At 34.6% G+C, this 15,223-nt stretch overlaps 1 protein-coding gene across 2 annotated transcripts in view; it reads right to left on the reverse strand.

Annotated features, from left to right (window-relative positions):
- Window positions 1–15,223, reverse strand: part of SKIC3 (SKI3 subunit of superkiller complex) — an 86,161-nt gene that overhangs the window by 63,958 nt on the left and 6,980 nt on the right. For both annotated transcript variants that reach the window (XM_076008195.1, XM_020290175.2), the window contains 8 exons: window positions 13,132–13,283; window positions 11,665–11,755; window positions 7,352–7,495; window positions 5,852–5,943; window positions 5,354–5,429; window positions 4,690–4,830; window positions 2,090–2,188; window positions 1,862–1,970 (listed from right to left, as the gene is read on the reverse strand). In XM_076008195.1, the coding sequence (XP_075864310.1) occupies window positions 1,862–1,970; window positions 2,090–2,188; window positions 4,690–4,830; window positions 5,354–5,429; window positions 5,852–5,943; window positions 7,352–7,495; window positions 11,665–11,754 (751 nt within the window). In that variant the 5' untranslated portion in view covers window position 11,755; window positions 13,132–13,283. The remainder of the gene's footprint in view (window positions 1–1,861; window positions 1,971–2,089; window positions 2,189–4,689; window positions 4,831–5,353; window positions 5,430–5,851; window positions 5,944–7,351; window positions 7,496–11,664; window positions 11,756–13,131; window positions 13,284–15,223) is intronic.

Below are 15,223 nucleotides of genomic sequence, written 5' to 3' on the forward strand. Positions count from 1 at the left end.
CCCAGCCTCCAAAGTCTCTTCAAAAACGATTTTTTTTCACTTAACCCAACATAATTTCTAATCAACCAATATAATCTCTTTACTATCTCTTATTAGAGCACTGTTGACTATAGAATTTATGTACAAACTATCCTATTTTTCTATTATTTTGTTGACTTTTTGTAATATAAGATCCATTTTTACTTAACAAATCTACATTATAGGTATATTTATGCTCACTAAGAAAGCATTCCATCAGTCCTTAAAAAGAAATTCCAAAGTATTCACTTATGCCATCTGGCATGTGAGCAGGCCAAGACTAAAGTGCAAACCATTAATAGCTGCACAGAACTAGACAGAAAAGAGTGAACACCAGCCATTAATTTCTCAATAGAATTGTATAATAGCCAAAAAAGAGATGGAGGGATGGGTATCAGAGGGCACACAATAAAGAAAATTAGCCCATTTATCTTTGGAACACATTGAATTTTATGCTAAAATGTGAAGAAACTGGGTAATTTTGGAACTAAGCTTACTACTATCAGAGAAAAAAGACACACAAAAAAACTTCTTAAGTATGCTCCTTGTGCTGAAAGTCTCTTAAGTGTTCCTCATCCTCCCTGGCCTAACTAGCCCTTTCTTCTTGGAATGCTCTTGCCAGGCAACACTACTGCAATTCTTCTCCTCCCCCTCTAAAAGCTTACTATCCCTTCACATGCTTCACTTTCTCCTCCTCTCCCCTTAATGCAGTTTTTCCTCCTTTCCCCTGGATTGCTTTTCTTTTTATACCTACTAACTAGTTCTACCTATTCGTAGTTCATCATTGTAATCCAAGTTCAAATTCAATCACTTTGACTAGAAAAGTTTGCCTAATAAAGATTGCCTTAATAAGAGACTGAAAAAAATTAAATGGATTAGTAAAGCTCTGCAATAATTTACAATCACTACCACAATGGTATATGTACTATTATTTCTATTTCAGCGACTGATTTCTGTGAACTTGTTCACCTCAAGTGAATATAGGCATGGACAGGAGTGATACTCAAATTATTCAAAAAGCAATCTATTTAGCACAGACACTGACAAAAAGGACAGAAGCTGGAGAGAAAAACCAATGTGGTCACCCTCTTGTAAACTGCCTGAATACCAGCCTTGGACACAAGACATCCACAGCTACAGGTTTGCCGACTCCTAGAAAGCTAGTTGTCATCACTTCTCTCTTCTCCCAAAGAAAGTACATGAAGATGCAGTAACATGAAGTATACACAGTGGCATACTCTCCAACTTGAATATGTTCTATTTCATTAAAAAAGGTCATTCACAAACTTCATTACTTTATATTACAGTATTCATAACAATGTACTTGTGACACTAAAACATAACATCAACACTGAAAAAGTTAAAATTTCCTAAAATCCTTTTCATAATATTCATGGCCCCATGTAATACAGTCCAATCTGTTTAGTCAAAATATACCTAAGTTATTCCTTCCACTATAGCAAACTATTTTACTATTCATAAAGAATGCATCTAGCTCCATACCTTTGCTCACACCATCTGGAATACCTTTCACCTCTTTTTGTTTATCTAATATCTACAGAAATTTCAAGAGCCCCCCACCTCAATTTCCACCATCAAAAAGACTTCACTGATCAACAATGAATTCAATAACTCATAATTCTTCTCCATCACTGTACTTCCCTGTATCTCTTAGCCTTTTTGTGTACATAAAGACTACATATTGTACTTCCTTTTATGTCCAGAAACACTGAAACAATACCTTAGACATGGTAGGCATTAAAACACTTTCTGATTGATAGCAGCATCATTCCCACACAATCACACACCTCTAGGACACACAATATGATAAATAACAAATTACCTGATTCAATTAAATGCAAACAAAGCACTTCTAATGGATACTGTACAGTGGGATAGATGTTTATCATTCCTTCACAGGCCTTCTTCAGCCTAGCAGTCTCATGAGGAAACTTGAAAATATAAAAGCAAAATAAACTAAATTCCAGTCATAGTAAAATGTATTTGTGGGCACTTTCCCAAAGAGAAATATATAACAATCATATTAGAGATTTTTAAAAAATCAACTTACTTTGGATAAACACTGAATGAAATGCCTATAAAGTATTTGGTGATCTTCACTAGGAATCTTATCTGATAAGTCCAATGCATTCTCAAAAGCAGTTAAAAGCTGAAACAAACAAAAAAACTATCATCTATAGCATACTTAAATGACAAATGTGGTAAATGGTTGAATGTATAAGACTCGCTTATACAAACTGTACCTTTAACTAGGCCCTGACAATTTCAATGAGGAAAAAAATGTATATGTAAATTTTGGAGTGCATTCTAACTCCAACTGGCCATTGCATTGCACTGAACTAGGAAGTGACAATATAAATTTAACAACAGTAATTTAACAAAACATTCTTCTAAGTGTTCGCTGTTGCCTACAAAGTAGTCAACCAGAGTATAGTCATAAATGCTAGTATAAATGCTATTGCTCACATCATTTTTAAAACATCTCTTCTGAGATCACTAGCATATGCTTTGAAACATCTTCAATGGTAGTAAATCTTCAACCTTTAAAAAAAAATTTTATGAAACTGAGTTACACTTTTGGTAAAAGAAAAACAGATATGATGGAACTATAATGAAACCACTTCTTTTATGCAGTATTAACTGACTTGGAAGGAAATTCCAAAAGAGGCCTTCTAAATATTTCTCGAGCAAGAACAACAATAATAGAATCCAAGGCAAGCACTTTAAAGTACTCCATACCATTCATTTGGTTACATAGTCTACGTTTTTAAAATGAATATTCATGACATAATAAAAATCCATAATACTGCAAATTTTCTTTGGAAAGTATGCTAGAAAGTCTACATAAATAAGTAAAATCTTGCTGCTTTGATAAAGTTAATGATCTTTCAAAGAAGGATCTAAGCTAAGTTTTCAAGGAAACTTAGCTTCAAACAGTCTAGCACAGGCGTCCTCAAACTACGGCCCTTGGGCCAGCCACCTAGCACATTTATCCAGCCCTTCAGGTGTTTTTGCTGCCACTGCCTGTCCTGCTTAGCAGCTGACTTGTCCCAGGCCCACAGTGCGCACTCTCCAACAGTCTGAGGGACAGTGAACTGGCCCCCTGTTTAAAAAGTTTGAGGACTCCTGGTCTAACATAACAGATTTTTAAAAATAGTAATAAAATTATTCCAAATGAAAAACAGGTGACACATCTTTTCTGAACACTCAATATTTGAGGTGATAATAAACTCCCCAAAAGCCTTTTTATCCTATTGTTAACAGATAGAAATCAATTCTTAAAATGATAAGTAATTCTTTTTCATGGATAAGTGTACTATAGACAATCCAAAAAGGCATTTATTCATTTTGGTATGTGTTAGATATTCTGATAATCTATACTATTTTATGGAAACAATAAAGCTATATTATAATTATATGATTTAAGAGAAGTTAGTAAGCTACCTAATTTTGTCACTGTTCAATTTTTTCTACAACTGAATCTATGAGCAGATAAACCAAGTTATCACACAAATAGAAATCTTATTCTCACATTTTTATCCCCAGCTCCTAGGACACTGCCTGTAATAGGTTCTCAATAAATATTTTCTGAATAAAAGAATTAATGAGTGAACAAATGAACAAACAAAAAAAATGAACTTCCCATCCTATACAGAACCTATAATTGTTTAGGTTTAAAAATTCCATTCAATTTAGCATACATTGAGTAGCCATTTACTATAATAAGAACTTAAGCTGACTTTTACATTTATCAATTAAAAAAAGAATAACAGGCCGGGCGTTGTGGCTCACGCCTGTAATCCTAGCTCTTGGGAGGCCGAGGCGGGTGGATTGCTCAAGGTCAGGAGTTCAAAACCAGCCTGAGCAAGAGCGAGACCCCGTCTCTACTATAAATAGAAAGAAATTAATTGGCCAACTGATATATATATAAAAAATTAGCCGGGCATGGTGGCGCATGCCTGTAGTCCCAGCTACCCGGGAGGCTGAGGCAGAAGGATCACTCGAGCCCAGGAGTTTGAGGTTGCTGTGAGCTAGGCTGACGCCACGGCACTCACTCTAGCCTAGGCAAGAAAGCGAGACTCTGTCTCAAAAAAAAAAAAAAAAAAAAAAAAAAAAAGAATAACAGAGACATTTTCCAATTACGGTTCCAAATCAGCTTTAAAATGATTTTCAATTACCCAAAAATCTGCTCACCTAATATATTCTAGGTATAAATACTCTAAATATTATATATAAATACTCTAGTGGAATTGTTAATCCTCAAAGTTATTCATTATTCTTAGATCATAAGTATAAAAAAAAACACTTGTAAAGTATAACTTTTTAAAAGTTATAGTTTTATGAAATAATTTTCAGTTTCTTTTTTGCAGTGATTAAATACTCCTTTAGCATGGATTCTTATGAACACAAGGAATGAAATTCTGATTCCTTGACTACCAATTCCATTCCATCTAGACTTCGTATAAGACTGCAGACCAATAATTCTGACTTAATTAGGAATAGCCTCTATGAATTTAAAATTGTACATTTATAAAATACCTATTCTGATATACAGTACTCTTCTATATTATTTCATTATGTTTCTAATTTCTAAATCCAGTTAAATGATCAATTTTCATGAACAAACTTAAGGAATAAATGAATCAATACCAATTGTTGAGTTTCATTATTCTGATCCTCAGTACTCTCAGCCAGCAACTGAGTCAATTTCCTCCATAGCTGATGAAGCTCTTGGTTGTCTGCACCTTCTTCCTGCCGTGTCTTTATCAATTTGTGCCATGTACGAGCCACCTATTTGAAAAGGAGATTTAAAATGATTATTTTATTTTAAATGTTAAAAATGCCAATAAAAACGTTAAATTTGCAAATAAAAATGTTTTATCTGTTAATACATAAAAATTGCAAAAGCACAGAACCTCATTATAAACTCCATAAAAATATGTTGATTGGGCAAATCCACACAGCCCTTCTATCAGAAGTCTGACTGAGATACCAGAGTATTTACAAGAATGATGATTACATGCCCCAATTCCCATAACTTATACCATCTGCTATGGAGACACCACAAATTGGCCACTAAGTTGTGCAGATGACACTTTTACTTATTTTATACCCTGGTTTAGAAGTTATGATACCTTAAATTTGAATTGTAATGTATTGTTTTCAAAGCTCTGTAATTTGTATGCTCTTTTAAATTCTTTTAATATCATACTACATATTAATTTTTATTTTTCTGTTAAGCTAAATGAAAGCTTTTCTTCTAATAACAGCTTGATTAAAAGAAGTCTAGGACTCCAGAATATCATTCACCAACCTCTAGGTGTTTCTTCTCTTGGTAATACAGATCCACAAGTTTCTTACAGACATCACACCACTTCTGCTTGTCAACACTTCGAAAAAAAGGATTTTGAACCTGATTAATGAAAACAACTAAGGACTTAAAACACTAAAATTTAAATATCCCAATAATATTGTCAGGTGCCATTTTAAATTAGAACATACCATATCTTGCTTAATATTATAGTAAAAATTATGTAAAATGAGTTCTTTGTAAAAAAGAAAAAGTTTAAGAAATATTATCTTCCATTATATTGACTGAAAATAATATCAAAGTTCCAAAATTAGTCCATCCTCTTACTAGTAGAGTTTTGACTCTATTTCAATCACAATTGAGAGATTCTGTCACAAGCATTTGAAAGAAAAATGCCTCCCAATTCTCAGTAAATGTTTGGAGTACTTCCATATAATTTTTAATCAGTTTATTCTAATTCAAGTTTTCAAAGAAACTGGTCTTTCACCATAAATTCATTACCTTTCATAAAGATCCAGAAGCTTTTGGTAAACACCAGGTAAGTCGTCCTTAGCATTTATGTGATTGCATTTCTCATACAAGCTTGCTAACCCCTAAAAGAGGAAGTAGTAATGATTATTCTTCCCAAAACATTGGATGTTCCCACATTCATTTATTTTGCTAAATACTGTAATAATCTATTCAGATTATTTCTGATAAAAGATTACTATAATTTACAGATGAAATGATATGTCTGAGACTGCCCTCCAATTGGGGGTAGGAGGGAATAGGTAAAGTGGAATTTTGTTGAATCTCGGTGACAGGCAGAAAGGAGTTCATTAAACCATTTTTTTTACTTTTGAAAATATAGTTGAAGTGTTTCACAATAAAAAACATTTTTAGTGGTTATTGTACAATCTCACCCTCTAGGACAGGGGTCTTCAAACTTTTTAAACAGGGGGCCAGTTCACTGTCCCTCAGACGGTTGGAGAGTGCGGCACACATTCTACACATGCCACTGTGGGCCCAGGACGAGTCAGCTGCTAAGCAGGACAGGCAGCAGCGGCAAAAACACCCAGTGGGCCAGAAAAATGTCCATGTGACAGTCCTTTTTTAAAATTTCAACATGTTTTTTAAACAACTTTATTGAGGTGTCATTGACATATGAAATTGTACATATTTAAGGTATACATCTTGATGTTTTGTTATATGTATATACATTGTGAAATGACCACCACTGTAAAGCTAATTAGCATACCCATTATCTCTAACTAGCTACCATAGTGTGGGTGTGGGGATAAGACTGAATTTTAAGACCTATTCTATATGACACTACTTTTATGATATTGTCAGACAAAAAAAAAAATCCAAATACCCTAAACCAATCATTTCCTTATAGAAGCTGCCATTTCTCTAGGTGTGTTGCCAGATATTCTCACTCAAGTGCTTATTCATGTGAACCTGAGACAAACAGGTCCACACTCTCCAGAGCCTACTATCTCTTATTAATCAGTTTCAAAGATTTCATTAAGATATGAAACAAATTAAAGTTATTAAATATAAAAAAGTTGGAGAATCCAATTAAAAAACATTAAGACCATTAAGTAAGAAAAAAGAATTTAACTTGTACTCAAAGACAGAAAACAGAACACTTTCATATTATCTTACTTTTAGAAAACATATTAACATACATTTCTTGTTCCTCATGTAAGTATAAAGAATATTTTTGAAAAATCTTTATATGCATATATAATTAAGCTGGCTGTTTACATAATTATTTCAATTTGAGTACTCTTATTTAGAAATAATCCATTAGTTAACATGTTAAACAGTGGTAAAGAACATCCTTGGTACTACTTTTTTTAAAACCAATTTTTAGGTTTAGAAGACCAATAAATTTAAATTTTTTCTTATACAGGGCAAATGTAGGTTTAAATGCATATTTTAATGCTCTTACCTATATTTTGAAAAACAAACAAAAATACTTTCCCCATAATATAAGGGAAAAAAATTTCTACATACCTGCCAAGCTAGTAATTGGTCTGGCTCTAGTTCAGCAGCTTTCTTATAGGCACCCTGGGCCTGGTCAGGTTGTTCTAGCTCAGCTGCGGCAACACCAATAAAAACCCAGGCATTATAGTTATTTTTCTCTTGTTTTAACACTGTCTGTTAAAAAAAATTAAAAGAGTAAGTCGTTAACTTTTGTAAGTAAATGAACAAACAATAACAAAAAGACAGTCTATCTAAGAGTCAGGAAATCTACATCTACCCCTAACTGAGCAGCCTTCAGAACACCACTTAACTTCTCTGTTTTCAGTTTTCTCAAAGAAAGAGAGGGTTGGACTGTATCAGTGATTGTAAGGGGTTTGAAATTTGAAGTGTACTTTTAAAAAGCTACCCAAATAATCCTCATACCTTCATCATATTCCTCTCCCAGCTCTTTGCAAATACTAGATATAAAAAGAACAGAAACTACCCAACCATTCTGCCTTGCCTCCACCGATGCTATTGATTGTAACTCACAAAATTGTTCTCCATCTCATTTCACTTCATCCAACTCTCTTATTTTCCTTCACCATGATAGTTTCCCCATGTGAGACAGATGAATTTTTCACTAAAATTATAGGCTAGGAAAATAGATTCACCTCAATGTGACTATATCAAATATGTTCGAAATAAACAGTGGTTATGAATGTTTAAACAACACTTGCCAACTGGAATAAAAATTACATGTAGAGATACTGCTTTCAGAAATAACGGTTACTTGCTAAAGTAAAATAAAATAGCTTGAAACAGAAAGTTAAGTATGTTCTACAGAAAGGAAAACATAACTAGTAGCTAAAATGAAATTTGACTCTTAGTAAGGGTTGTACATATTCTAGAGAAAATAAGACATTTCCACGAGTTGAACCAATCAAATTATTAGGCTTATGCTCATCCACATAACACTTCTAGCAATCTGTCACCAATATACAACAAAAGTTCCATTCTATCTGTGAACACTGATTATACAAATTGGGTCATTCTTGTCATACCCAACTAAATCAGAGCTGAAGGGCCAACAGGAAAAAGTACTCAGGGCACATAGCACCTACTCTCCAAGAATTAAATTTTCCACCAGCTCAGCTGCTGAAACAGTCTGCTGTACACTGAAACCAGTTTTACCTAGTAGCTGCTGAAATGGCCTGCAGCTAAGACTGGTTTTACCTACTGCCATCGCACCAATCAGAGCTTGCCAGCTCCCAAAAGCTTCTCTAGTATCAAGCTAGATTTGTTCTTTAAAACAATATACAACAATTCTCCTTCTAATAAAAAACTCCTAACATTCTCTTTGTTCTTACAGACAAACAAAAGACCACCAAGGCTACATGTATTCCCCAAATTGCAATTCTTGCTTCCCAAAATAAAATGTTAAATTTAGAGATTCGTCTCTACATTTTGACTTTGGCATACTCAATAATGCTCCTCCTAAACCACAACTGTAACTGGCTCTATGAACAAATTTCAATAACCCCTATACATTTTTTTTAATAATCCTCTCCTTTAACTAACTACTTGACCTTTTGAGTTGTTTCCCAGAAATGGTGGCTTTTCTGAAAGAAAAAGGAGCTGAGATTCTGAAGGCTCCTGGGTAGATTTCCTGATTCCAAGATTCACAATCTCCCACAACCTGCCCCCATCCATGCATGTAGCCCCTTGTTAGTTACATCACAATCTGCCCCAAGGCATGTGGGCCCCTCCTTTAAAAGCCCATGATCTCTGTTAGTCAGAGAGACAAATTTAAGGCAGCTTCTCCCATTCTCCCAACAAGACATCTGCCATAATAAAAGATTCCTTTCTTCCTTGGCCATCCTTGTTGTCTCACTAATGGGATCTTTGTGTAACAAGCAATGGACCTAGACCAAACCCTTGCAGTTTCAACAACACAACAATGAGGTAACTACCAAAGTCAAGCTCTAAACTCTAGGGCCTTATTAATGCTTATGTTCCCAATACCAAGTACAACGGCTGGCACATAATTGCTGATAAATGCCATACTCAACCAGCAATTAGTAAGTACTGAATATCTAACTGCCTGATGACCAGGTTTTCAGAATCTAAAACAGATTTTTAAGGAAATAGTTACAACAACATGGTGAAAGCTGGTATGAGGTTCTGAGAGAATACAGAGAAAAAAGTACCTAACTCTGCACAAACCAAAGAAGGCTGCCCTGAAGGCATGTTCATACCAAGTTATAAATCCCCACAGGTAGACATGGTAATGATCTGACAAAACCACAGCAAATACACTAAAATGCAACATTTCTTTATTAAAAAATTAATTTAGTCTCAATCAACATTCTGAATTAATACACATAAGTAATCAGGCATTTGTAACTGATTAGTTATCCATTTGTGTTTTATAGTTGGTCTCTCCAGTATAAACTATGAGCTAACTGGTGGAATTTATATCTGAATTTTACAGAAAACCTACAGAGAGAAGATGGCTATGGTACTGCTATATATAATAATAGAAACACTCAGATACACATTAGTTAAATAAGTCTCCCCTTCTTGCCATCCAACCCCAAAATGCTCCATATATGAACAGACTGCTCAGCTTCTTCTATATCAGGATTAGTACAGTCATGGTCTCACAACCCTGCTGGGCTCAGTCACCTCTAGAAACCTAAACCTCACAAGGGCATCCTTTACTCCTAGACTCTCATCCTCATATTGCTGTGTATACATCCCAATCTTACCCAATTCCCTTCCTACCATTCTCCTAAATTCTTCATTGTGTCCTTTGGGCTTAACAATCTGAATCAGCTAAATTCCCTTCATATTTTCAACCTTTCTTTTAACTGCAACAAGTTCTGCCTCAAATAAAACTTGGCAAATTCCCCTATAGATCTTACATGCTACAGCTGACTTCTTTTCCCTTGTATCCCACACACCACAGGACCAGGAAGTGAGAAAGGTGTTCTCCTGACTCACACTGTCACTTACATTCCTCTTCTGCCCCCTCTCCTTGAAAAACCCCACTATCACTGAAGCTCAAGCCATCCAACGATAATACTGAAAACATCCTCCTTCTTGCTTACCATCTACCAAACTTCTTAGGAGCATCCCTTTCCTTCAAAATGTTGTATCCTTCTTCTCCATCTTGATATCTGTATTCATTCTAACATTCACGGTGATATCCTATGGAACACCATGGCCTCTCAGTTACTTAACCTTCACACTACTCAGCCATCCAAAATCTGAATTTCTAACAAGGTATGATTCTGCTCTTCTCTTATCCTCCAAATTCAATTACTACAACAGTCCCAGGTAACAATTCTTTAAGCTCTGATATCTCCAGTTTTTAATGCCACCCTCTTTTTTGACTACCTACCAGCCCATTTCTCATCCCTTCTTACCCAGCTTAGACTCCATGACCCATCACTGTCATCACTCCCTTGTCCAAACATCCTCAACTCCTTTGCCTCTTTCCTCTTATCTTTCTCACCATCCATAGTTGAACCTCTTCATGCCCATTTCCAAATCTAAGAAGTGAATATGAAGGGAGAAAACTACAGCTGAGTTCACTGATTTCACCTTAATAACCTGAAACTTTAAGTGGGCAATCACCAGGCCTGCCAATCTTTCCAATCCTTACTAGTACGTTTGTTTTCAATAAATAACTATTTCATATCTTCTTTCGTCTCTAACCTCCTATACAAGTCCTCAGCCAGTCTTAGCTTATACTTCACCAAGAAAATAGAAGCCACTGGAGAAGAATGCTCTTACCTTCCCACCACCAAATCTAGAAACTTGACACTGTATATAGATCTGCACCTATCTTCTCTCCTGCTATGAATGAGGAAGAGTTAGAGCTCTGGATCTCCTCATCTCTCACCTACGGATGACTTCACTCCTACCACTACCCTCTGTCTCTCCTGTGCATTCAATTTCTTCCTCTGAATGGAAACATTCCCATCATAATACAAAAGAGCTTTAGAATCTTGATTTTCCCATCCACAAACCAAATAGAATTAGAATGTCAACATACCATTAAAGAATGAAAACTTTAAGATACAGTATCATTCCATTATACAACCATCAAAAGACACCTATGGTATATTCATGTTTTAAAAACTTAGCTTTGGTAAATTACCAATACAGAGAAAGACAAAATTGTAGCAGAAATAGTTTATCCTGCTAATTGGGGGTTATTAATTAGTTCAGTCACTCTAATTGTTCGACTTAGCACTTTTGCTGCATTTGGAAAGTAAATAACTCTCATATTACAAATCAATAATGCTTATAAATGGATAACATACTTTTATTGTGGAAGAAAAAATATTGGTTACCTTACAATGTTTCAAAGCTTCTTTGTATTCTTTGTTTCTGATTGCATCTCTAGCACTTTTTAGAGCAGTCTTCACTTCTTTGCTGGACATTCTGTTAAGGCAAAAAGACTGAGTGAACCTATAATAGTACCTACCTAACTGTAATGGTTCCAATAAACTTAACCATCTGAAAAAGAAATCTGAAAAGGGAAAGATTCATTCTATTTGGAGCAATCTTTCCCCTAGAATACACACAGCTTATTCCCTTACCTCTTCAAATTTTTACCCAAATGTCCCTTCCTTAGACACAGCATTTAAAATTTTAGTTGTTCTATCCCTTACTTCCAAATACCTAATATTCCCTGAACTCCTTCCCTTGCTTTATTTTTCTTCAAAACACTTATCACTTCTAGAATACTATATATTCTACTTATTTATCTTATTTATCATCTGTGTCCCAAACACACCAGAATGTAAATTCCATGTAGGCAAGGACTTTGGGGTTTTGTTCCCACTAACTCATCCCCAAGACCTAGTACCTGACAAATTATAGATGATCGATAAATATGTATTGAAACTGAGTTGTATTTGAATTACACTCACTCTCCATATATTTGGCTAAAACACAGATGATCTTATGGACCAGGACCCAGAACACATACCAATCTCAATGCAATTCTATACTAAGAAAAATCCAGTAGAATAAGCCCAAGTCACAGAGCAAAACACTAACACAAATAAGTTTAGTAACTATGATGGGATAGAGTGTAAGAAAGCATTCTGTTTTAATGCTAGTTTCTATAAAATACAAATCAGGATATTAACTTTCTTCACAGTAAGGATTATTATAAAATTGTTACCTATACTTTCTCTGAAGAGAGATAAATGCAATGTTTAAATTTGAATGGAAGCAATGCATATGCAAAAGAATTATACACTAATTTCAGCCATAAAAAGATATTTTAATTAATTTCATTTAATCTTAAGATACATTAATTTAAATAAATTAGCATACTTTAGGATTTTGCAACTTACTGTGGTTTACCAGTAAACAAGTCAAATTCAATCACAATTCAATTCTGAAAAAAAATTTGTATTTTCTGCCATCTCCATTCACTCTAATCTCATTAGGAAGTAAAACAAAGCTAGGTAAATAAGTGGTTACTGACTACAGATGTTCAAAGCAGCAAAATGAACTAAAAAAGATAGATCATTAGCATAGTAAACTGACAGTCCTTTATATCCAAAAAAAGCCTGACATGGAAGTACAAGGCCAAAGAAATTTGTGAAACTAGAGATTTAAAAAGACTTAAAAAATTTGGCATTCAAAATAATCTAAAAGTTAAGATATCATAAAATCAGTTTATCTACAGCTAGAACCAGATTCCCCAAATAGGCAGAAAAATAACTCTTTTGCCTAGTTACAATAATTACATAATTTAAAGCAATATATTTCATATGCTCTTATTTTAGAAACTACTACCTTACCTGAAATTATCTTGATACAAATTTATAGGTGAAAACTTCAGAAGGATTTTTTGCAGTCTACAAATTCTAATTGGAGTACGTAACAAATTTCAATGCTAATTTCACATCAAATTTTCTCAAACCAGTTACCGTCAGTAAAGAAAACCTGCAGACTAAAAAGAAGACAACATTAATAATGAGGACAACCAATCTAGATCAATAAAAAGAGATGAAGACTCACACTCTAGAGAAAAAAACAAAAAAGTTTTTTAAATAAACAATAAAGAGACACTCCAGTAAAAAAATCAAAAGATGTCCAAGTTAAAAAAGAACAGAAACAGTTTCAAGGTAAGACAAAATTAAAAACAAACAACAGAAGATACCAACCATTCCAGAAGAAAGATCACCATCTCTCCTGCCACTGGACAATTAAGTGGGCACATTATAAACAAGGCAAAACCAATCAGCACTAAAACTACATGCAGCTCCCAAGCTACTCACTGCACATGACATAAAATAGAAAAAAAATCCCTGTTCTAAAGAACATAATCAAGAGAAAGACATAAGACATGTAAGTAATTCAGAATCAAATGCTCAACTAAGGATAATGAAAGAAAGTACAAGAGGATTTCAGAGAAGAAAAGGTGTGGTGTAATATAATTAACAGCTACTAAATGAAGACAAGAGAGAAGGAAAATTACTCTACTCAGAGGCAATTGCACTAGCAAAGTGAGAGCGACAGGAATGAGTGTGGCAAGTATAGAAAAATGCAAAAAAAAAAAAAAAAAAAAAAAACACCCAAACAGGCTAAAAGCATCAGAAGGGATTTATTAAAGAACAAAAATTAGGTTGGGTAGGTAAGAAAATTAGGTTGGGCAGAGCCTCAGAGTACAGATCTTAAAAGTCAGATAGACAAATTTGGACTTAAATACCACAGCAAATAAGGAGCCATTAAAACTTCTAAGCAGGTTATTTTTAAAGACCACTGTATTTTAAAGTTGAAGAAACAAACTCCATTTTCTCTTGGTAATCAATTCTAATACTCAATATCCTTCCACATCTATACATCTCCATGTGTAATTAATATAATTCCTCATGCTGCAGTAGAATTCTCTGTTCTTCTCTTCCTATTCTTTCTTCATTTGACGCAAGATTAGAATAATAGGCTAACATGGAGGCATTTTCTCTTCACCCAGCATGTATTTATATACTTATGTATACATATATGGTTGCACATGTATCTATACACATGCATACACACATATATGTATGTGTATATAAGTTTCAGGAAGTTAATTTTTAAAATGATGACCCTTTCTAGCCCTGAAAACTACTACTTCCTCTTTTTTTTTTAAGGCAAAAAGGAGAGGATCATTAGTTTCCTAAACAAACCTTTATTGCGGTCTAATCATCTACTAGGTACCATTCAAACCCATTTTCTTTCACAGAATAAAAACCTATTACCCAAAATTATTCCATGTAATCCCACATTCATTTATTTTGGATACTTCTCTCAATTTTAAGCATTTCTAACATTTCAAAAAAGATCTAGCTGTCTTTCAAGTGTCTTTATTTGGGGGGGGGGAGATGGGGTCTTGTTCTGTCACCCAGGCTGGAGTACAGTGGCTCATAGATCACTGTAACCTCAAACTCCTGGGATCATGCAATCCTCCTTCCTCAGCCTCCCAAGTAGCTGGGACTACAGGCATATACCACCATGCCCAGCTGATTTTTTTATTTTTTGTAAAGACAGGGTCTCACTATGTTACCCAGGCTGGCCTCAAACTCCTGGCCTTAAGCAATCCTTCCACCTCTGCCTCCCAAACTGCTGGACCTATAGGTGTTGACCATCGTACCTGGCCCAAGTATTTTTAATATTCTTCTACAAATCCTATTAATTTCCCCTTATACCTCTCCTCCCATTTTTGTGCTCAATCTCAACTGATTTTTTAAAATAGGAACATTCACTTTGCACACTTTCACTTCTACTACCAACCTGAAAGGTTCTTTTTTTTTTTTTTAAGACAGAGTCTTACTCTGTTGCCCAGGCCTACAGTGCTGTGGCATCAGCCTAGCTCACAGCAACCTCAAACTCCTGGGCTCAAGCAATTCA

This window comes from Microcebus murinus, chromosome 11 (assembly GCF_040939455.1).
Source record: "Microcebus murinus isolate Inina chromosome 11, M.murinus_Inina_mat1.0, whole genome shotgun sequence".
Classification (NCBI taxonomy): Eukaryota; Metazoa; Chordata; class Mammalia; order Primates; family Cheirogaleidae; genus Microcebus; species Microcebus murinus.